This window comes from Daphnia pulicaria, chromosome 1 (genome assembly GCF_021234035.1).
Source record: "Daphnia pulicaria isolate SC F1-1A chromosome 1, SC_F0-13Bv2, whole genome shotgun sequence".
NCBI classification, from domain to species: domain Eukaryota; kingdom Metazoa; phylum Arthropoda; class Branchiopoda; order Diplostraca; family Daphniidae; genus Daphnia; species Daphnia pulicaria.
In genome coordinates this window covers 19,711,618-19,733,830 of record NC_060913.1, presented here as the reverse complement: position 1 = coordinate 19,733,830, position 22,213 = coordinate 19,711,618, and the positions used below count along the sequence as shown (strand labels likewise).

The following is a 22,213-nucleotide window of genomic DNA, read 5'->3' as shown; positions in this document are numbered from 1 at the left end:
GTAATGGACGAAAAGTCGTTGAGTGCAACAGATAGAGGAACAATTTTAAGTTGTACAGGATTTCGTTACCAAAATTAAAAAAAAAAAAAAACGAAACACGAATTTCCAACTAGAAGAGTCCCATGAAGAATCTGCTATGTCGAAACCTTAGAGCACAATACCAACAATGATAGTGTGGCCGAGTTGTCTATTGCGCTGGTTTTAGGCACCAGTCTCTTCGGAGGCAAGGGTTCGAATCCCTTCACAGTCATAATCTCTACATTTGATTGTTTATTAACGATTTTTTATCATTCTTGGCTGAATAGCCTATCGATGTGAGGCCTGTTAGCTCAGTTGGTTAGAGCGCCGTGCTAATAACGAAGAAGTCAGGAGATCAATCCTCTTACGGGCCAGTGTAATGGAGCCTTAACCACTCGGCCATCTTGACATTGTTATCGCAATGGCTACTTATATTGCAATGTGGCGTGAACTAGGTGTATTGAGAAGAGCACACAATTGTAACTATGACAGTGCAAAATATCAATAATTAATGGCAATTGTATGCTTTTCTGTTCAATTTTCAAGGATCATGGCAGGTTTAATTGACAGTGCCACAACCGAATGGCCGTCAGAAAATACCACTGGGACGACAAAAGCCGGTTTCTACCAGTAGAAGAAAAAGAACGATAAGAAAGATTATGCCCTATCGTTTTGCAAGTACTTGTTTGATCACTGGGTATTTACACTTTTCACGAGATATTCGTAAGAATGTGGAATGTAGTTTCATTCTGTTGGCAGACCTGACAATGGTCTTTTTTTTCGAAATGAAAGTGATTATAGGATGGAGTTGCGGATGATTGAACTCCGGGCTTTTCGCATGCAAAAGGAACAATTTACCATCAAGTTACAACCCCTTGACAATGGAGACTACCAGTATGTTCCTGATACTTGCTTTTTACCTCTCGATTATTTGCACTACCTTGGAGTTGCGGAGGATTGAACTCCGGTCTTCTCACATGCGAAGCAAGCACTCTCCCTCTGAGTTACAACCCCTTAACATTTGCTCGTTTGCTTTGAGTGACTGTTAACGATTGTGACACGTATGTGTTTTCAATGGAGAAGAAGATTTAAAGTGAAAAAGAATAAAACTTGAAAGGAAGATTTTGTCTATAGTGGGGGTACGAACCCACGCCTTCTTCGAAGACCAGAATGCCAAGTAAAGGATTTCGTAAGATTACCTATTAATCTATTATTTGAATTAGATTCTTAAGTCTTGCGCCTTAACCACTCGGCCATCTTGACATTGTTAACACAATGACTACTTATATTGCAATGTGGCGTAAACTAGGTGTATTGAGAAGAGCACACAATTGTAACAATGACAAGGCAAAATATCAATAATTAATGGCAATTGTATGCTTTTCTGTTCAATTTTCGAGGATCATTGCAGATATAATCGACAGTGCCACAACCGAATGGCCGTCAGAAAATACCGCTGGGACGACAAAAGCCAGTTTCTACCAGTAGAAGAAAAAGAAGCATAAGAAAGATTACGCCCTATCGTTTTGCAAGTACGTGTTTGATCACTTAGTATTTACAATTTTCACGAGATATTCGTAAGAATGTGGAATGTAGTTTCATTCTGTTGGCAGACCTGACAATAGTCTTTTTTTCAAATTGAAAGTGATTATAATATGGAGATGTGGAGGATTGCACTCCGGGCTTTTCGCATGCCAAGTGAACACTCTACCACTGATTAAAAACCCCTTGACAATTGAGTCTACCAGTATGTCCCTGATACTTGCTTTTTAACCCTCGATTATTTGCAAAACCTTGGAATTGCGGAGGATTGAACTCCGGTCTACTCGAATGCGAAGCGAGCACTCAACCTCTGAGTTACAACCCCCTAACTTATGCTCGTTTGCTTTCAGTGACTGTTAACGATTGCGACACGTACGTGTTTTCAATGGAGAAGAAGATTTAAAAAGAAAAAGAATAAAACTTGAAAGGAAGGTTTTTTCAAGAATGGGGTACGAACCCACGCCTTCTTCGAAGACCAGAATGCCAAGTAACGGATTTAACAAGATTACCTATTAATCTATTATTTGAATTAGAATCTTAAGTCTTGCGCCTTAACCACTCGGCCATCTTGACATTGTTAACGCAATGACTACTTATATTGAAATGTGGCGTAAACTAGGTATATTGAGAAGAGCACACAATTGTAACTAGGACAGGGCAAAATATCAAAAATTAATGGCAATTGTATGCTTTTCTTTTCAATTTCGAGGATCATGGCAGGTTTAATCGACAGTGTCACAACAAAATGGCTGTCAGAAAATACCGCTGGGACGACAAAAGCCGGTTTCTACCAGTAGAAGAAAAAGAAGGATAAGAAAGATTATGCTCTATCGTTTTGAAAGTACTTGTTTGATCACTGGGTATTTACACTTTTCACGAGATATTCGTAAGAATAAGGAATGTAGTTTCAATCTGTTGGCAGACCTAACAATAGTCTTTTTTTCAAAATGAAAGTGATTATAGTATGGAGCTGCGGAGGATTAAACTCCGGGCTTTTCGCATGCAAAGCAAACACTCTACCACTGAGTTACAACCCCTTGAAAATCGAGACTACCAGTATGTTTCTGATACTTGCTTTTTACCACTCGATTATTTGCACTACCTTGGAGCATCTTAAGTCTGGCGCCTTAACCACTCGGCCATCTTGACATTGTTAACGCAATGACTACTTATATTGCAATGTGGCGATAACTAGGTGTATTGAGAAGAGCACACAATTGTAACTATGACAGGGTAAAATATCAATAATTAATGGCAATTTTATGCTGTTCTGTTCAATTTTCGAGGATCATGGCAGGTTTAATCGACAGTGCCACAACCGAATGGCTGTCAGAAAATACCGCTGAGACGACAAAAGCCGGTTTCTACCAGGGGTTCGTTAAGTGACCACTTTTTTTTCATTATTTTTATAGTTTTATGATGTTGCCAGATTACATAAAATAAAAATGTAACTCTGTGTTGTAGACGGTAACTAATACATGACTAACGTTTGTTTTTAAACGTGAATTCAAGTCAAATGGATTTTATTCAAGAAGTTGCAGTTCTATTTAATCAATTTATGTTATTTGTCCAAGTTGCTGACGAGTATGACAATAATATTATTGAGACTGTGATTTTAAGAAGAAGACAAGACATTCTTAGGCAGTTATTACAGCGCCAGCGTTTGATCTTACATCGAATTCACGCAAACAGAACTATTTATTACACCGCATATGTAGGGACGTGGTTTGCAACGTACCCAGAATTTCAATTCAAACGAGATTTTCGCTTTACAAAAAGAACGTTCCAGGTATGAAATATATGTCAACACAATTTTCTGTGTACATTCCATTTCTTTGTTTTGTAGCTTCTAGTGGAGCTTGTCAGTCCGCAAATATTAACTGACTATGTGTATACTGGCCTGCCTCTAACGGATAAGCTAATGATTTTGATCTGGTCTTTAGCAAACCGTGAAGCCTACCGTGTTTTGTCAAGGCGGTTTGGGATGAATCAAGGGACGGTACACTATGTGGTTATGAAAACCATGAAGGTTATTTATAATATGGCTAACCGCTTCATAGTATGGCCGAGAGAAGAAAGATACTTAGAGCTCTCAGAAAATTTGCAAATTGTAGACAGTCTAGGTAGTTTTTTTAACGATAGAAATCATTTTTGTTTGTCACTGAATAGCATTTTTTGTTTAGGGGCTATCGATGCCACAGAATTTGAAATACGACAACCACTAAACCAGCTGCCATCTTATACTAGCAGAAAATGCAAAACAACTATTAAGCTGCAAATAGTATCTACTCATAATTTGGAAATAATTGACGCTGTGGTTGGATTTCCGGGAAGTATAGGCGATGCAAGAGTTTTGCGTCTCAGTCCCTGTTAAGTTTGAATAAAAGAGTTTCACATGTTACTGAGTTCCACACACCAGGTTCTTAGTGACAGGAGAGACAGCGAGAGAATAATCTAGTAGCGAGCTTGACATAAACAAGAAAAAGGGTTGAGGTGGATGCTAAACAGCATCTCATTTGACGGGTGTGGGTTTTGCCGCTCAACACTCTCCCTCAAAGTAAACAAACGGAAGATGGATTTATTCAAAAGAGAAAAAAGGGGATTTAGATGTTGCTACTCAGTCAGTGAATTTTCTCACTCCAATTCTGAAGTCGATTGTGCGATATCGGGCTATTTCTTGCTGAACCACGCTACAGGGCCACCACGAAAGAAAAATACCTCCAGAGGTGGAACGGCAGTCATCTCGATCGCCGTCGAAGTTAGCGTCGGTGTATTCGATGAGTCCACTTTGGCTTCCACCTAGCCAGATTCCATAGTCCTGTCCGACGGGTTATGCAATGTCCGGTTTAGTCATCAGTGCGACGTAGAGGAGGGCGCCGACTGTTTCACGGTAGGGGTACGGAAAAGGCAGTCTTCTCTCCCTCGCCCTTTGAGACGTTGTCTGATGCGAGATGGACACTTGGGTCGGCCGAGATCAACTTCGGGGGAAGGTCCGACATTAAAAAAAAAACGTTTACACAGTTTCTCAACCATGTGTGATCATATTGTTCGGCTGTCTGCAAGTTACATTAGGCCTGTTCCCACATAAACCATAAGTTCCTTTCATACACACTTGATCGGTTACCGGTGAGTCTAGAGTCACAGCCCGTGGGTAGACAATGAACAATTTTCTCGTACACATTCAATCAGTTACCTGTGATTCAGTCACAGTCCATGTATAGACAATGAAAAATTTTCTCGTACACATTCAATCAGTTACCTGTGATTCAGTCACAGTCCATGTGTAGACTCAAAAGATTTTCTCATACACATTCAATCAGTTACCTGTGATTGGGAATCACAGTCCATGTGTAGACTCAAAGATTTTCTCATACACATTCAATCAGTTACCTGTGATTTGGAATCACAGTCTATGTGTAGAATCAAAGATTTTCTCGTGTTCACAGACCAAGAGAAAAGTTCTTGCTTCAGTTTCGGCATGACTGCAAATTTTCATTACGGAAAATTCACTCCATTGAATTTGTGAAATCACGTTTACCCTCGGAATTCTGGAATCTCCAACATCTATTTTTACATTTAAATCTCTCCCTAAAATTGAAGTCGGAGATCTGTAGCAATGAAGTCTGCGAGCAGTTTAAAGACTGCATGAAGAATCATTTTACTTTATCTTAACTTAAAAATGGGGTTAGCAAACTCGATCAAAATTAAACGAATTTTTGAACGCATAATTGTTAAGAAAAAATCGTAGATTGTACTCTCCCTAAAATGAGACTTCATCAAAACCATGTAAGCCTAACAGATCCAGCTTTGGCCTAGAAGGAGTGGTGGTCCGCCAGGCTGCCTTCATCCCGTGCAGTCGTGAAGTGGCACTGTGTTACAATGATAACCTTAGAAGTTGTAAGATATAGTCGCCGGTTCGCCACACTGTCAAGGATCAGAATTCTTCTAAAAAAAAATAACAAGACTAACTGGGGAGAAATATAAAAAAAATAAGTTAAATAAGCCTAGAAACACCATTTTGCCGATATCTGATTGAATCAACCAAATAAATAATGATACACCAATATTGGCAATTAGTTAAAGGTCGTACAAGCAGTAAAAGAAGACTGAGAAAAAATGTTACGATCTTTAGCCAATTCTCGATTCCGTTCCGTAATGGCGTCCAATAATTATAGTAGAATTGGTGGCAGTTGGTTGATAGATTTTCCTCAGACTATTCAATCACGGCTGTCCGGCTGCTCGTGATTTTTCCTTCTTGCGTGGCTCCATTTTGCGTTGTTACACCCAAAACATAGATAGATGAAAGGTTAGTCACAAACAGGTCAATGGATTTGATGCAAAGTTTGTGAAGTAAACATCTGAAAGTGGGCCATCGAACTTGAAAAAGAAATATACACCTTTGAGATAAAAAAATGAAAATTAATCTACAACCACTATTAACTAGGAGATACAGTGGCATAATAAAATAGTTTGGTACAGGAATTAAAGAACTAACAAAATATGAATAATTCCTGTAATTATAGGTGAGTATTAGCAGACAGTGATTCAATATGAATAGTAGACATAAGCAAATAATCACTGAAAGGTAGCTAAGAAATGATTAGTCATGACAATTTATGAACAAGACCTTTTTTTTTTTTCGCTGACCACAGCACTCAATCACGTGTCAGCCTATAACTTCTTATCTTAATGTAGAAAATTTTATGAAATTAATTGGTGAAATTACCTGCCTCTCAGTACAAGTCTCACAGAGAAAAACAAAATCAAATAACACAAATCGGACAACAGACCTGAATGAGATGTCAGATAGAATAATTAGAACATGTTGGAGAGAATTCAGTGGTTACTGGTATCTAAACTAATTTCTACGATAAGTAACATTTAATTGGTATTGATAATCTTAATGTACTCTCCCAGAGTAACAGGGAAGACAAATCAGAAGATTCTTCTATTTGCAGTACAGACATTTCTTGGCAATTATATCTGTTCGATCACAGAAGAAAAAAAGATAATTTTGCCTTCAAGATAAACAATATAACTTGTATGAAAACAATTAAGGATATGAATAGAAGAATAATAAATAAAACAAATGAAAAAGAGGGGATAGATAAGGATCTTACACTCCGTGCAAAGTTTGCTTGTACTTGATGCATATTCACTGCTTGCCCTTTTGACAGTCGAGGGGAATAGTCCATCTTCCATCTCAATAACAATATTCACATGATGTACTGAGACGTGGACTTATAAAACCTGAAATTATGTCAAGGAGAAAAATAAAATTATAAGAGCTTAGTGCATTTGATCATGTTCTTCACGACAGGCAAATGGTAGCTGCAAGAATAAGGATAACCATACTTTATCTCACAAACTTGTTGTGTTAAGAGGCTGTGAAATACAAAATTTTTCGCAATTAAGATTATCTGACACTTAAACAGTATTATGCAAAATTAAATGAAACCTTGTTTGGAATAACAGTTCAAACCTGAAAATAGCGAAGTATTTTCTTCTCTCCTTTTGACATAGCCTACTAGAAGGCAAAACAACAGTTCAACTACTAGTTTGGGGAGATCAGTAAACCTGGGCCCATAACCTGTTAAGTTTGAATAAAAGAGTTTCACATGTTGCTGAGTTCCACACACCAGGTTCTTAGTGACAGGAGAGACAGCGAGAGAATAATCTAGTAGCGAGCTTGACATAAACAAGAAAAAGGGTTGAGGTGGATGCTAAACAGCATCTCATCTGACGGGTGTGGGTTTTGCCGCTCAACAGTCCCCTCTCTAGAGCATTAGGTGCTAAACTTGTACGATCCAACTATAATATTCTCGGAGATACAGCTTATCCACTTCGGCAACATCTGCTCGTTCCTTTTCGCAATAACCGCGAACTAGAAGATCATGAAATGGCCTTCAATCGAGCTCTTAAGAGGGACCGACAGGTTGTGGAAAGAGCATTTGGCCTATTACAAATGAAGTGGCGAAGATTAAAGTTCCTGGATTACTTCCGGATGCGGTATGCACACCGTACGTTATTGGTTTGTTGTTGTTTCCATAATTTCGGTTTGCGCCATGACAACTGGCTTGACGATGTCCCAGACGTTGAATTGGATGACGAAGAGGATCCTGATTACGAGTTTGACGAAGAGAGAGAGACCGAAGAGGGTCAACAAAAAAGACAGTTTATTGCAGAACAATTCATCGTTTAATTTCCTTTAGATTGTTGAAAATATGACGCAACACCTCGAACAACAAATACAATTTCAAATAATTTTTGAAAGAGCTTTCGTATTTGCCTATTCATTTCATTTTGTTTGGTTTCAACACACGAATTTTTATGGTTTAATACATGGACATAAACAACATTGTGCTTGACACACAGAAACATAAACCGTTAGATCCCATGGTAACAAAAAAAGATTTATTTACTGCTGCACAATGAGATCAGGTACAAGTTGAAGATATAACCGAAATAAAACGATGGTCAATTCTTTGGAAATGTAGATTACAAAAGGAAACGGGGTGGTAGTGCACTCTGACAAGTTTTGAGGTTCATTCGTTCACAATTCATCTTCTTCAATGTGTTCTGCCATTAGTCGACCTCTTCTGACTGATGTATTACGCTCATCTAAAGAAAAATATTAAAGATAAAAAGAGTTAAATATAATTAGAGACTAATTTTCTCTCTTACTTCTGAAGAAACAACGCCTTGCATATTTTGGAATTGGTTTACATCCCATTAGCTAGTTTCTCGAAGGCCTTCGACGCTGATACGATAGCCTCAGTTTTCGTTAAACTAGCAGCATTACTGGCTCTTATTTCCTTTAAGAATTCCTGGTCCATCGATGAACGGTCCATTTCAATTTCAATTAAACGGGATATTGATTCCGGATGGGTAATCCTAGCGTGCCTGGCTTTGGACTTCTTGGGTGGCGGAGGAATAGACGGATTGGAGTCATCATCTCGCATTTTGGAGGAGTCAGCGCCTACGCCATGCACGTGTTTGAGCGTTGAGGCATCCGACAATCATAGAAAGTCATTCATCTTAGAGAAAAACGGCCACTGAACCCCAATTGTGACACGTATGTGTTTTCAATGGAGAAGAAGATTTAAAGTGAAAAAGAATAAAACTTGAAAGGAAGGTTTTGTCTATAGTGGGGGTACGAACCCACGCCTTCTTCGAAGACCAGAATGCCAAGTAACGGATTTCGCAAGATTACCTATTAATCTATTATTTGAATTAGAATCTTAAGTCTGGCGACTTAACCTCTCGGCCATCTTGACATTGTTGACGCAATGACTACTTATATTGCAATGTGGCGTAAACTAGGTGTATTGAGAAGAGCACACAATTGTAACTATGACAGGGCAAAATATCAATAATTAATGACAATTGTATGCTTTTCTGTTCCATTTTCAAGAGTCATTGCAGGTTTAATCGACAGTGCCACAACCGAATGGCCGTCAGAAAATACCACTAGGACGACAACAACCGGTTTCTACCAGTAGAAGAAAAAGAACGATAAGAAAGATTATGCCCTATCGTTTTGCAAGTACTTGTTTGATCACTGGGTATTTACACTTTTCACGAGATATTCGTAAGAATGTGGAATGTAGTTTCATTCTGTTGGCAGACCTGACAATGGTCCTTTTTTCAAAATGAAAGTGATTAAAGTATGGAGATGCGGAGGATTGAACTTCGGGCTTTTCGCATGCAAAGCGAACACACTACCACTGAGTTACAACCCCTTGACAATGGAGACTACCAGTATGTTCCTGATACTTGCTTTTTAACACTCGATTATTTGCAAAACCTTGGAGTTGCGGAGGATTGAACTCCGGTCTTCTCACATGCGAAGCGAGCACTCTACCTCTGAGTTACAACCCCTTAACATTTGCTCGTTTGCTTTGAGTGACTGTTAACGATTGTGACACGTATGTGTTTTCAATGGAGAAGAAGATTTAAAGTGAAAAAGAATAAAACTTGAAAGGAAGGTTTTGTCTATAGTGGGGGTACGAACCCACGCCTTCTTCGAAGACCAGAATGCCAAGTAACGGATTTCGCAAGATTACTCCACTGCTGAAGAAAGCTTCTTTGAACCCGGAGGAGCTTTCTAATTTTCGTCCTGTTTCTGGTCTCTCATTTTTGTCTAAACTTCTTGAGCGAGTTGTGCTCAGAAGGTTAACATCTCATATGTTATCGCTCGACTTGATGGTGCCAGTTCAATCGGCATATCGGGCTAACCACTCAACTGAGACAGCTCTACTGCGAGTTATGAACGATCTTCTGATGGCGGTCGACGAAGGGGATGGTGCAGCATTAGTGCTTTTGGATTTAAGTGCGGCGTTCGACACCATCGATCATTCTGTGCTACTGAGCTGCTTAGAGTGCCGTTTTGGGCTCAATGGTGTGGTTCTTGACTGGTTTCGCTCCTACCTCTCTAATCGGAAGCAGTCAGTCCGCATCAGTGGGAAGTCTTCAACGCCATCGCCTTTACTATTCGGCGTCCCACAAGGATCAGTTCTTGGCCCAGTTTTATTCACTATGTATCTCAGCCCACTTGATGACATTGTCTCCCTGTTTGAGGTGCTGCGCCATTACTTTGCGGATGACACCCAACTTTACAAAAGATTTCGGATCTTGGCTGACGGTTCTGCTCAGCGTGCCGCTTTTTCCTGCCTGTCTGACTGTGTTAAGTCCACAAATTCATGGATGGTTAAAAACAAACTCCAGCTGAACGCCGGTAAGACGGACGTACTGATTGCTTCCTCTGCCCGCTCCAGAAAATTCAAACCGGTATCGTCGCCCCTGGACATCTGTGATGAGCCGATCACTCCCTCTCCGTTTGTGAAAAACTTGGGCGTGATTGTCGACTCCCATTTAAACATGGAGCGCCAGGTAAACACTGCTTGCCGAAATGCGTACTATTAATTTGTCGCATTTCGCGCATTCGAAAATTTCTGGATGCATTCGCCTGTAACCAGCTTGTTTGTGCCCTCGTCATCCCGCATCTTGACTACGGAAACTCCCTCTTCTATGGCCTTCCGGATTACCTTCTTGACAAACTACAACTAGTGCAGAATGCTGCTGTCCGTCTGGTAACTCAGACTAAGAAGCGTGAGCACATTACGTGCAAGCGGAAAAGTCTTCATTGGCTCCCTATTCGTCAGCGTGTGATGTACAAAATTGCTGTCTTGGCCTATCAATGTGTTAATGGTATTGCCCCATCGTATCTATGTAAACTTGTATCCCCAAGGTCTGTTAATCGTCGCCTCAGGAATTATAGTGAGATCTCACGTTATTTGGGGGTTCCGGTGAAGCTACCGGGGGCGTACGGGTCTCGTAGTTTCACTTATGCAGCGCCCCAGATTTGGAACAGCCTCCCCATCGACCTAAAAATGTCTCCCTCCATCGAGAACTTCCGAGCCGGCCTGAAGACCCATCTATTTAAACTCGCTTACCCCGACTGATGATTGTAATCCCTGCCCTTGATCAGCGCTTTTGAGCATAATTGATTGGAAAAAGCGCTTTATAAATACAAACGATTAAACTATTATTATACCTATTAATCTATTATTTGAATTAGAATCTTAAGTCTGGCGACTTAACCTCTCGGCCATCTTGACATTGTTGACGCAATGACTACTTATATTGCAATGTGGCGTAAACTAGGTGTATTGAGAAGAGCACACAATTGTAACTATGACAGGGCAAAATATCAATAATTAATGACAATTGTATGCTTTTCTGTTCCATTTTCAAGAGTCATTACAGGTTTAATCGACAGTGCCACAACCGAATGGCCGTCAGAAAATACCACTAGGACGACAAAAACCGGTTTCTACCAGTAGAAGAAAAAGAACGATAAGAAAGATTATGCCCTATCGTTTTGCAAGTACTTTTTTGATCACTGGGTATTTACACTTTTCACGAGATATTCGTAAGAATGTGGAATGTAGTTTCATTCTGTTGGCAGACCTGCCATAGGTTTTTTTTTTTTCAAAATGAAAGTGATTATAGTATGGAGTTGCGGAGTATTGAACTCCGGGCTTTTCGCATGTAAAGCGAACACTCTTCCACTGAGTTACAACCCCTTCACAATAGAGACTACCAGTATGTTCCTGATACTTGCTTTTTACCACTCAATTATTTGCAGTGCCTTGGAGTTGAGGAGGATTGAACTCTGGTCTTCTCACATGCGAAGCGAGCACTCTACCTCTGAGTTACAACCCTTTAAATTATGCTCGTTTGCTTTGAGTGACTGTTAACAATTGTGACACGTATGTGTTTTCAATGGAGAAGAAGATTTAAAGTGAAAAAGAATAAAACTTGAAAGGAAGGTTTTGTCTATAGTGGGGGTACGAACCCACGCCTTCTTCGAAGACCAGAATGCCAAGTAACGGATTTCGCAAGATTACATATTAATCTATTATTTGAATTAGAATCTTAAGTCTGGCGCCTTAACCACTCGGCCATCTTGACATTGTTAACACAATGACTACTTATATTGCAATGTGGCGTAAACTAGGTGTATTGAGAAGAGCACACAATTGTAACAATGACAAGGCAAAATATCAATAATTAATGGCAATTGTATGCTTTTCTGTTCAATTTTAAAGGATCATTGCAGGTTTAATCGACAGTGCCACAACCGAATGGCCGTCATAAAATACCACTGGGACGACAAAAACCGGTTTCTACCAGTAGAAGAAAAAGAACGATAAGAAAGATTATGCCCTATCGTTTTGCAAGTACTTGTTTGATCACTGGGTATTTACACTTTTCACGAGATATTCGTAAGAATGTGGAATGTAGTTTCATTCTGTTGGCAGACCTGACAATGGTCTTTTTTTCATATTAAAAGTGATTTTAGGATGGAGTTGCGGAGGATTGAACTACGGGCTTTTCGCATGCAAAGCGAACACACTACCACTGAGTTACAACCCCTTGACATTTTAGATTACCAGTATGTTCCTGATACTTGCTTTTTAACACTCGATTATTTGCAAAACCTTGGAGTTGCGGAGGATTGAACTCCGGTCTTCTCACATGCGTAGCGAGCACTCTACCTCTGAGTTACAACCCCTTAACATTTGATCGTTTGCTTTGAGAGACTTTTAACGATTGCGACACGTATGTGTTTTCAATGGAGAAGAAGATTTAAAGTAAAAAGAATAAAACTTGAAAGGAAGGTTTTGTCAAGAGTGGGGTACGAACCCACGCCTTCTTCAGAGACCAGAATGCCAAATAACGGATTTCACAAGATTACCTATTAATCTATTATTTGAATTAGAATCTTAAGTCTGGCGACTTAACCTCTCTGCCATCTTGACATTGTTAACGCAATGACTACTTATATTGCAATGTGGCGTAAACTAGGTGTATTGAGAAGAGCCCATTTCCATTTTCAAGAGTCATTGCAGGTTTAATCGACAGTGCCACAACCGAATGGCCGTCAGAAAATACCACTAGGACGACAAAAACCGGTTTCTACCAGTAGAAGAAAAAGAACGATAAGAAAGATTATGCCCTATCGTTTTGCAAGTACTTTTTTGATCACTGGGTATTTACACTTTTCACGAGATATTCGTAAGAATGTGGAATGTAGTTTCATTCTGTTGGCAGACCTGCCATAGGTTTTTTTTTTTCAAAATGAAAGTGATTATAGTATGGAGTTGCGGAGGATTGAACTACGGGCTTTTCGCATGCAAAGCGAAAACACTACCACTGAGTTGCAACCCCTTCACAATCGAGACTACCAGTATGTTCCTGATACTTGCTTTTTACCACTCAATTATTTGCAGTGCCTTGGAGTTGAGGAGGATTGAACTCTGGTCTTCTCACATGCGAAGCGAGCACTCTACCTCTGAGTTACAACCCTTTAAATTATGCTCGTTTGCTTTGAGTGACTGTTAACAATTGTGACACGTATGTGTTTTCAATGGAGAAGAAGATTTAAAGTGAAAAAGAATAAAACTTGAAAGGAAGGTTTTGTCTATAGTGGGGGTACGAACCCACGCCTTCTTCGAAGACCAGAATGCCAAGTAACGGATTTCGCAAGATTACATATTAATCTATTATTTGAATTAGAATCTTAAGTCTGGCGCCTTAACCACTCGGCCATCTTGACATTGTTAACGCAATGTCTACTTATATTGCAATGTGGCGTAAACTAGGTGTATTGAGAAGAGCACACAATTGTAACAATGACAAGGCAAAATATCAATAATTAATGGCAATTGTATGCTTTTCTGTTCAATTTTCGAGGATCATTGCAGGTTTAATCGACAGTGCCACAACCGAATGGCCGTCAGAAAATACCACTGGGACGACAAAAGCCGGTTTCTACCAGTAGAAGAAAAAGAACGATAAGAAAGATTATGCCCTATCGTTTTGCAAGTACTTGTTTGATCACTGGGTATTTACACTTTTCACGAGATATTCGTAAGAATGTGGAATGTAGTTTCATTCTGTTGGCAGACCTGACAATGGTCTTTTTTTTCATATTGAAAGTGATTTTAGGATGGAGTTGCTGAGGATTGAACTCCGGGCTTTTCGCATGCAAAGCGAACACACTACCACTGAGTTACAACCCATTGACAGTTTAGACTACCAGTATGTTCCTGATACTTGCTTTATAACACTCGATTATTTGCAAAACCTTGGAGTTGCGGAGGATTGAACTCCGGTCTTCTCACATGCGAAGCGAGCACTCTACCTCTGAGTTACAACCCCTTAACATTTGCTCGTTTGCTTTGAGTGACTGTTAACGATTGTGACACGTATGTGTTTTCAATGGAGAAGAAGATTTAAAGTGAAAAAGAATAAAACTTGAAAGGAAGGTTTTGTCTATAGTGGGGGTACGAACCCACGCCTTCTTCGAAGACCAGAATGCCAAGCAACGGATTTCGCAAGATTACCTATTAATCTATTATTTGAATTAGAATCTTAATTCTGGCGACTTAACCTCTCGGCTATCTTGACATTGTTGACGCAATGACTACTTATATTGCAATGTGGCGTAAACTAGGTGTATTGATAAGAGTACACAATTGTAACTATGACAGGGCAAAATATCAATAATTAATGACAATTGTATGCTTTTCTGTTCCATTTTCAAGAGTCATTGCAGGTTTAATCGACAGTGCCACAACCGAATGGCCGTCAGAAAATACCACTAGGACGACAAAAACCGGTTTCTACCAGTAGAAGAAAAAAAACGATAAGAAAGATTATGCCCTATCGTTTTGCAAGTACTTGTTTGATCACTGGGTATTTACACTTTTCACGAGATATTCGTAAGAATGTGGAATGTAGTTTCATTCTGTTGGCAGACCTGACAATGGTCTTTTTTTCAAATTGAAAGTGATTAAAGTATGGAAATGCGGAGGATTGAACTTCAGGCTTTTCGCATGTAAAGCGAACACACTACCACTGAGTTACAACCCCTTGAAAATTGGCACTACCAGTATGTTCCTGATACTTGCTTTTTAACACTCGATTATTTGCAAAACCTTGGAGTTGCGGAGGATTGAACTCCGGTCTTCTCACATGCGTAGCGAGCACTCTACCTCTGAGTTACAACCCCTTAACATTTGATCGTTTGCTTTGAGAGACTTTTAACGATTGCGACACGTATGTGTTTTCAATGGAGAAGAAGATTTAAAGTAAAAAGAATAAAACTTGAAAGGAAGGTTTTGTCAAGAGTGGGGTACGAACCCACGCCTTCTTCAGAGACCAGAATGCCAAATAACGGATTTCACAAGATTACCTATTAATCTATTATTTGAATTAGAATCTTAAGTCTGGCGACTTAACCTCTCTGCCATCTTGACATTGTTAACGCAATGACTACTTATATTGCAATGTGGCGTAAACTAGGTGTATTGAGAAGAGCCCATTTCCATTTTCAAGAGTCATTGCAGGTTTAATCGACAGTGCCACAACCGAATGGCCGTCAGAAAATACCACTAGGACGACAAAAACCGGTTTCTACCAGTAGAAGAAAAAGAACGATAAGAAAGATTATGCCCTATCGTTTTGCAAGTACTTTTTTGATCACTGGGTATTTACACTTTTCACGAGATATTCGTAAGAATGTGGAATGTAGTTTCATTCTGTTGGCAGACCTGCCATAGGTTTTTTTTTTTTCAAAATGAAAGTGATTATAGTATGGAGTTGCGGAGGATTGAACTACGGGCTTTTCGCATGCAAAGCGAAAACACTACCACTGAGTTGCAACCCCTTCACAATCGAGACTACCAGTATGTTCCTGATACTTGCTTTTTACCACTCAATTATTTGCAGTGCCTTGGAGTTGAGGAGGATTGAACTCTGGTCTTCTCACATGCGAAGCGAGCACTCTACCTCTGAGTTACAACCCTTTCAATTATGCTCGTTTGCTTTGAGTGACTGTTAACAATTGTGACACGTATGTGTTTTCAATGGAGAAGAAGATTTAAAGTGAAAAAGAATAAAACTTGAAAGGAAGGTTTTGTCTATAGTGGGGGTACGAACCCACGCCTTCTTCGAAGACCAGAATGCCAAGTAACGGATTTCGCAAGATTACATATTAATCTATTATTTGAATTACAATCTTAAGTCTGGCGCCTTAACCACTCGGCCATCTTGACATTGTTAACGAAATGTCTACTTATATTGCAATGTGGCGTAAACTAGGTGTATTGAGAAGAGCACACAATTGTAACAATGACAAGGCAAAATATCAATAATTAATGGCAATTGTATGCTTTTCTGTTCAATTTTCGAGGATCAATGCAGGTTTAATCGACAGTGCCACAACCGAATGGCCGTCAGAAAATACCACTGGGACGACAAAAGCCGGTTTCTACCAGTAGAAGAAAAAGAACGATAAGAAAGATTATGCCCTATCGTTTTGCAAGTACTTGTTTGATCACTGGGTATTTACACTTTTCACGAGATATTCGTAAGAATGTGGAATGTAGTTTCATTCTGTTGGCAGACCTGACAATGGTCTTTTTTTTTCATATTGAAAGTGATTTTAGGATGGAGTTGCTGAGGATTGAACTCCGGGCTTTTCGCATGCAAAGCGAACACACTACCACTGAGTTACAACCCATTGACAGTTTAGACTACCAGTATGTTCCTGATACTTGCTTTATAACACTCGATTATTTGCAAAACCTTGGAGTTGCGGAGGATTGAACTCCGGTCTTCTCACATGCGAAGCGAGCACTCTACCTCTGAGTTACAACCCCTTAACATTTGCTCGTTTGCTTTGAGTGACTGTTAACGATTGTGACACGTATGTGTTTTCAATGGAGAAGAAGATTTAAAGTGAAAAAGAATAAAACTTGAAAGGAAGGTTTTGTCTATAGTGGGGGTACGAACCCACGCCTTCTTCGAAGACCAGAATGCCAAGCAACGGATTTCGCAAGATTACCTATTAATCTATTATTTGAATTAGAATCTTAATTCTGGCGACTTAACCTCTCGGCTATCTTGACATTGTTGACGCAATGACTACTTATATTGCAATGTGGCGTAAACTAGGTGTATTGATAAGAGTACACAATTGTAACTATGACAGGGCAAAATATCAATAATTAATGACAATTGTATGCTTTTCTGTTCCATTTTCAAGAGTCATTGCAGGTTTAATCGACAGTGCCACAACCGAATGGCCGTCAGAAAATACCACTAGGACGACAAAAACCGGTTTCTACCAGTAGAAGAAAAAAAACGATAAGAAAGATTATGCCCTATCGTTTTGCAAGTACTTGTTTGATCACTGGGTATTTACACTTTTCACGAGATATTCGTAAGAATGTGGAATGTAGTTTCATTCTGTTGGCAGACCTGACAATGGTCTTTTTTTCAAAATGAAAGTGATTAAAATATGGAAATGCGGAGGGTTGAACTCCGGGCTTTTCGCATGCAAAGCGAACACACTAACACTGAGTTACAACCCCTTGACTGTTTAGACTACCAGTATGTTCCTGATACTTGCTTTTTAACACTCGATTATTTGCAAAACCTTGGAGTTGCGGAGGATTGAACTCCGGTCTTCTCACATGCGAAGCGAGCACTCTACTTCTGAGTTACAACCCCTTAACATTTGCTCTTTTGCTTTGAGTAACTGTTAACGATTGTGACACGTATGTGTTTTCAATGGAGAAGAAGATTTAAAGTGAAAAAGAATAAAACTTGAAAGGAAGGTTTTGTCTATAGTGGTGGTACGAACCCACGCCTTCTTCGAAGACCAGAATGCCAAGTAACGGATTTCGCAAGATGACCTATTAATCTATTATTTGAATTAGAATCTTAAGTCTGGCGCCTTAACCACTCGGCCATCTTGACATTGTTAACGCAATGTCTACTTATATTGCAATGTGGCGTAAACTAGGTGTATTGAGAAGAGCACACAATTGTAACTATGACAAGGCAAAATATCAATAATTAATGGCAATTGTATGCTTTTCTGTTCAATTTTCGAGGATCATTGCAGGTTTAATCGACAGTGCTGTTAAGTAAGTCGACGCCGGCATACGTCGGCGTGATTGTATTAACGTGAGACTCGATTCACACACATACGCGCGAGAGCACAAGGGAAACGAGACTGCCGGTCGAGACGAGAAACCTCTCGCATCGCCCGTGGCAAGGGTGGGAGACCTTTGGCGGTCGACGTGGTAGGTCTAGAATGTCCAGTACACAACAACCCTCCTCGAGCTGTTATAGCGCACAAGCGCAGATAAACAGCTGAACACAAGAATATGATGCTCCCCCCTTCCAAAAAAAAACTACATGAATGAAAATTCAGCCAGTACGTTACACATCACATGAATGGAAATTCAGCCAGTACATTACACATCAAATATCACTCTCTTCTTTCGTACACGTTCGCTCCGACGTACGGGCTGCCGTCCAGCGTCTGCTGATGTATCGACCGAACTGCTGGCGGCCCCCAGGGGAAGAGACGCGCCCGGGAAGTTGTCCGGTTGTTCGCCGTCCGTCTGCCCGGCTGCCGCGTGCTGAACGTCCGTGCTGTCACCCGCGCCATCGCCTTCGTGAAATGCTGGTTGCTCGTTTGTCTCCGGAACAGCTACCATCGGGCGGAGGAATCTTCGGTTACGCCACAACACGCTCCCACTCGCGAATTTTATCCGGTAGGATCGATAACGACCAATGCTGACCACGACGCCGACCTTGTCCCAGAGCTTTGTCTTTGGCTCTCGCACCCGAACGTGGGTGCCCAATGATAGCGGGGCGAGTGGGCGAGCGTGCTCGTCGTAGCGGAACTTTACCTCCGCGTCGATCGCTGTTTGCCGATTTCTCGATATTATTTTTTTAAAGTTTATTTAAAAATACTTTCGCTTACACTTTGTCTAAATACTCTTTAGTTTTAGAGATATTGATTTAAAAAAATTGATTTTTTTATTAATTTTATCAAATCTGGCAATAACTGAGCAGACGACGTATTTCCCCAGTATTCCAATTTCACTACGGTTATCTTATCTTTACTTAAGTTTATATTTATGCGTAATAAATACGTTTTACCGCAGCTCCCCGGCCAAAAGACGGTTTGACGCGCCCGGCGCTTCATTCGTACGATGCCCTGATGGGCCGCGTGGAGCTTTCTGATTAACTCCCGGCGGGCCAGACGTGGGATGATGATGCCGCGGCCGAAGAGGACGAGGCCGTCGTCTACCGATAGCTCTTCGCGGACAGACCAATATTGACGAACGCCCAGGGCTGTTTGATTGCGTGGTGTCCGGAATCCCGTTGATATCGCCGCCATGAGCTCGACGTAGTCGGAATCCGATTCAGCTACAGCTCTCAATTCGTCCAGCATGGGGTCGGACAGGTGAGCATCCACGTCGATGCCGTCCTCCTCCATCTCGTCGTTGGCCTGTTGTATACTGCTGACCTGGCGGATTACCACACGTCTGGCAAAAGACTGGACGTCGTCGTTGGCAATCTCGTCGTCGGGGCTCGGGTCGTTCACAGGAGCCCTGGAAAGGGCGTCCGGAATGGAGTGGCTCCGTCCTTTCCGCCATATGGTCGAAAAAACAAATGGGGACAACCGCTCCTTTAAGCGCTGGAGTTTGGGATTTTCTACCACGTCCAGGGTGTATTTGTATTTGTCCAGGATAGTGACCAACGCCTGATGGTCCACGACCAGCTGAAACGATGGTAATCCAAGGAGATAGAGGCGGCACTTACGCATCGCCCATTCGACGGCTGCCGGTTCCAGCTCCACAATGGCATAACGCGATTCTGTGTCGGTGCACCACCGGGAGTTGGCGTCGACGAGTTTCCAGATGTCTTCGTGACGCTGAAGCAGCTTATAGCCCATGCCGTTCTTCCGAGAAGCGTCGACTTGCAGCGACGTCTCCAGCTCCAGATCAAATGGCGCTAGGATAGGTGGCGCCACGAGAGCAGCCTTGACCGCTTCGAAGGCGTGGTCGTGGTCGGCTGTCCATAAGAATGGTGTCCTGGAGCTCAGAAGGGGGCGCAGCGGTGTTTTTGCGGCTGCCACCTCTGTAGAAAATCCGGCTAGTTGCTCGACGAGCCCCATGAAGGAGCGCAGCTCCGTGATGTTGGTTGGTTTCGGAAAATCCGAGATGGCCCGTAACTTCTCTGGATCGACGGATACGCCTCCCGGTTGGATTTGAAAACCGACCCACTGGACCTGCGTGCGAGCAAATTGAAATTTTTTCAGGCTGAAGGTGATACCGGATTTCCTGGCCGCTGACAGTACCGTGCATACTCCCGCTACGTGTTCCGGGAAGGAATTGTCAAAGCGGAGCAGGTCGTCCACCACTTGGACGGTGTTGCTGACGTTCTCGAAGGCTAGGTCAGCGCGCCGGTTGTATTCATCGCTGGAACTGCACAACCCCATCGGGGCTCGCAAATATTTGTACCTGCCCCATGGTGTCATGAAAACGGTGAGATGCTGCGACGAGGGTGATAGGGGGATCTGGTAATATCCGTTGGCCGCATCAAACGTCGAGAAGAATTTTTCGTCACCCGTGATTTCCGCCACCGCGTCCCGCGGTGCTCGAGTGGGGTGAGTTGGCCGTCGCACGAATCGGTTGAGACGCGTATGATCGACGCATATGCGTAATGAGCCGTCAGACTTGCGTGTTACGACAAGTGGAGCCGCCCAGTCCGATGGTTCGGTCACAGGGCATATGATTTTCTTTTCGACGTAGTCGTCCAGCAATTTCTTTACAGCCGGGCGGTCGGCGAAAGGAAGGGGCCTGGATCCGTTGACGTAGAAAGCAGTGGCGTCGTCCGTCAGCTCGATAATCATCTCCGGTCCTTCCATGCAGTTGAGTGAGCCTGTTTGGTCGAAGACGTCGTCGAACTGTCTGGCAATATCGTTCCCAATGCGCTGAATGTCGTCTGGTGACGGATCTAGAGGAACAATTCCGTCATAAACGTACGGTGCCTTGCGGCGGTTTGCTGTCTGAAGGGAATTAATCTGCATACCTTGACGTGAATTCTTCCATGGCCTCGGGTATCCGTCATGGAGAATTCCTAGGCTGATGCAGTCGTACCACGACAATAAAAGTCCCGAGATATCGGGGCTGAACGTGATAGTGATGCTTGCTGTCGTCCCTTCGTACGTGGCCGTAAACTCCTTTTCCCCTATTACTAGCAACGGGGTGGATTTGTCCGCCATGACGAGGTCGAAAGTGGATGAGGACAAGTCTGCTTCAGAGAATCCTAGCGCGTGCAACACGTCCATTCCGCCAACAGTCGCCTCTGCCCCGCCGTCCGGAGTCACCTTCTCAATAGTGGTGGCTGCCTGTCCGGTTGAATGGCCCAGCTGTATGGAAATGGTGGGCGCCGGGCGTCGTCGCCTGCTGGCTCGCACATTGCCCACCACTATACGCTTCATATGCGCTCGTGAACGGCTTCCGTCGTGGTATCGACCGCCGCTGCTACCAGCGCCACCGTCAGCCGAACCGCCACCGCTACTGCTAGCGCCGCCGCTGTCCGCCGGCTCCGATTTCGGTTTTCTGGAATTTGGGCAGCATGGAGAAAAATGGTTGTTGGCGCCGCACAGATGGCACTGTTTGCCCATTGCTGGACATGTCTCACCCGCCCGGTGTGACAGGCGTCCGCACGACCCGCACCTGCTGGTGTCGGTCTGCCGTGCTGACCCTTCGTGCCTAGTTTGCATGTGAGAGATGACCGGCGCGTTGCTCAATGACTTCTCGTTGGCCTTGGCTGCCTCCTCGCTTCGACATATGTTGACGGTGTGTTGCAGCGTCGGGAACGGGCTCAGCGCGAGCAACTTCCGTCTGGTCTCGGAATCGCGTATACCCGCCATGATGCGGGTCGTCAGCCGAGTGTCGGAACAGGTGACACATAAGTCGGCTGCTTCTGCCAATCCACGCAGACGAATATAGAAATCGTCGAAAGTTTCTGAGGTGCTCTGACGACAGTCCTCGAAAGCGACGCGATCAAGTGAGATATTTTGCTTAGATCGGATGTACGTGTTGATTTGGTCCAGGACGTCGGTCGGTGATAATGGTGTCGCTGAAGGAATTCCGAGCGCCACCTCCACAATCTGCTGCATGGCTGGGTCGAGGACCATCCGGAAGGCGGCCATTTGTTCGTTCGAAGGGTACGTCGACAGCTGACTCAATTGGCAGAAATCTTTCCA

General features: G+C 42.3%; 1 protein-coding gene and 5 non-coding genes across 6 annotated transcripts; all 6 read right to left on the bottom strand.

The window, feature by feature from the left end:
- Window positions 1-2,525: 2,525 nt before the first annotated feature.
- On the bottom strand, window positions 2,526-2,597 carry Trnaa-ugc. Its single transcript has one exon. It is a non-coding gene; the product is annotated as a tRNA-Ala (tRNA).
- A 6,772-nt stretch (window positions 2,598-9,369) lies between these two features.
- On the bottom strand, window positions 9,370-9,441 carry Trnaa-cgc. The gene has a single exon. It is a non-coding gene; the product is annotated as a tRNA-Ala (tRNA).
- Window positions 9,442-11,576: 2,135 nt separating this feature from the next.
- Window positions 11,577-11,648, bottom strand: Trnav-uac. Its single transcript has one exon. It is a non-coding gene; the product is annotated as a tRNA-Val (tRNA).
- Window positions 11,649-14,217: 2,569 nt separating this feature from the next.
- On the bottom strand, window positions 14,218-14,289 carry Trnaa-cgc. Its single transcript has one exon. It is a non-coding gene; the product is annotated as a tRNA-Ala (tRNA).
- A 2,432-nt stretch (window positions 14,290-16,721) lies between these two features.
- Window positions 16,722-16,793, bottom strand: Trnaa-cgc. Its single transcript has one exon. It is a non-coding gene; the product is annotated as a tRNA-Ala (tRNA).
- Window positions 16,794-18,909: 2,116 nt separating this feature from the next.
- Window positions 18,910-20,113, bottom strand: LOC124349050. Its single transcript, XM_046799587.1, has 2 exons — window positions 19,093-20,113; window positions 18,910-18,929 (listed from the first exon to the last, which is right to left on the bottom strand). The coding sequence occupies exons 1-2, from the start codon at window positions 20,111-20,113 to the stop codon at window positions 18,910-18,912; spliced, it is 1,041 nt and encodes a 346-aa protein (XP_046655543.1).
- Window positions 20,114-22,213: the final 2,100 nt, after the last annotated feature.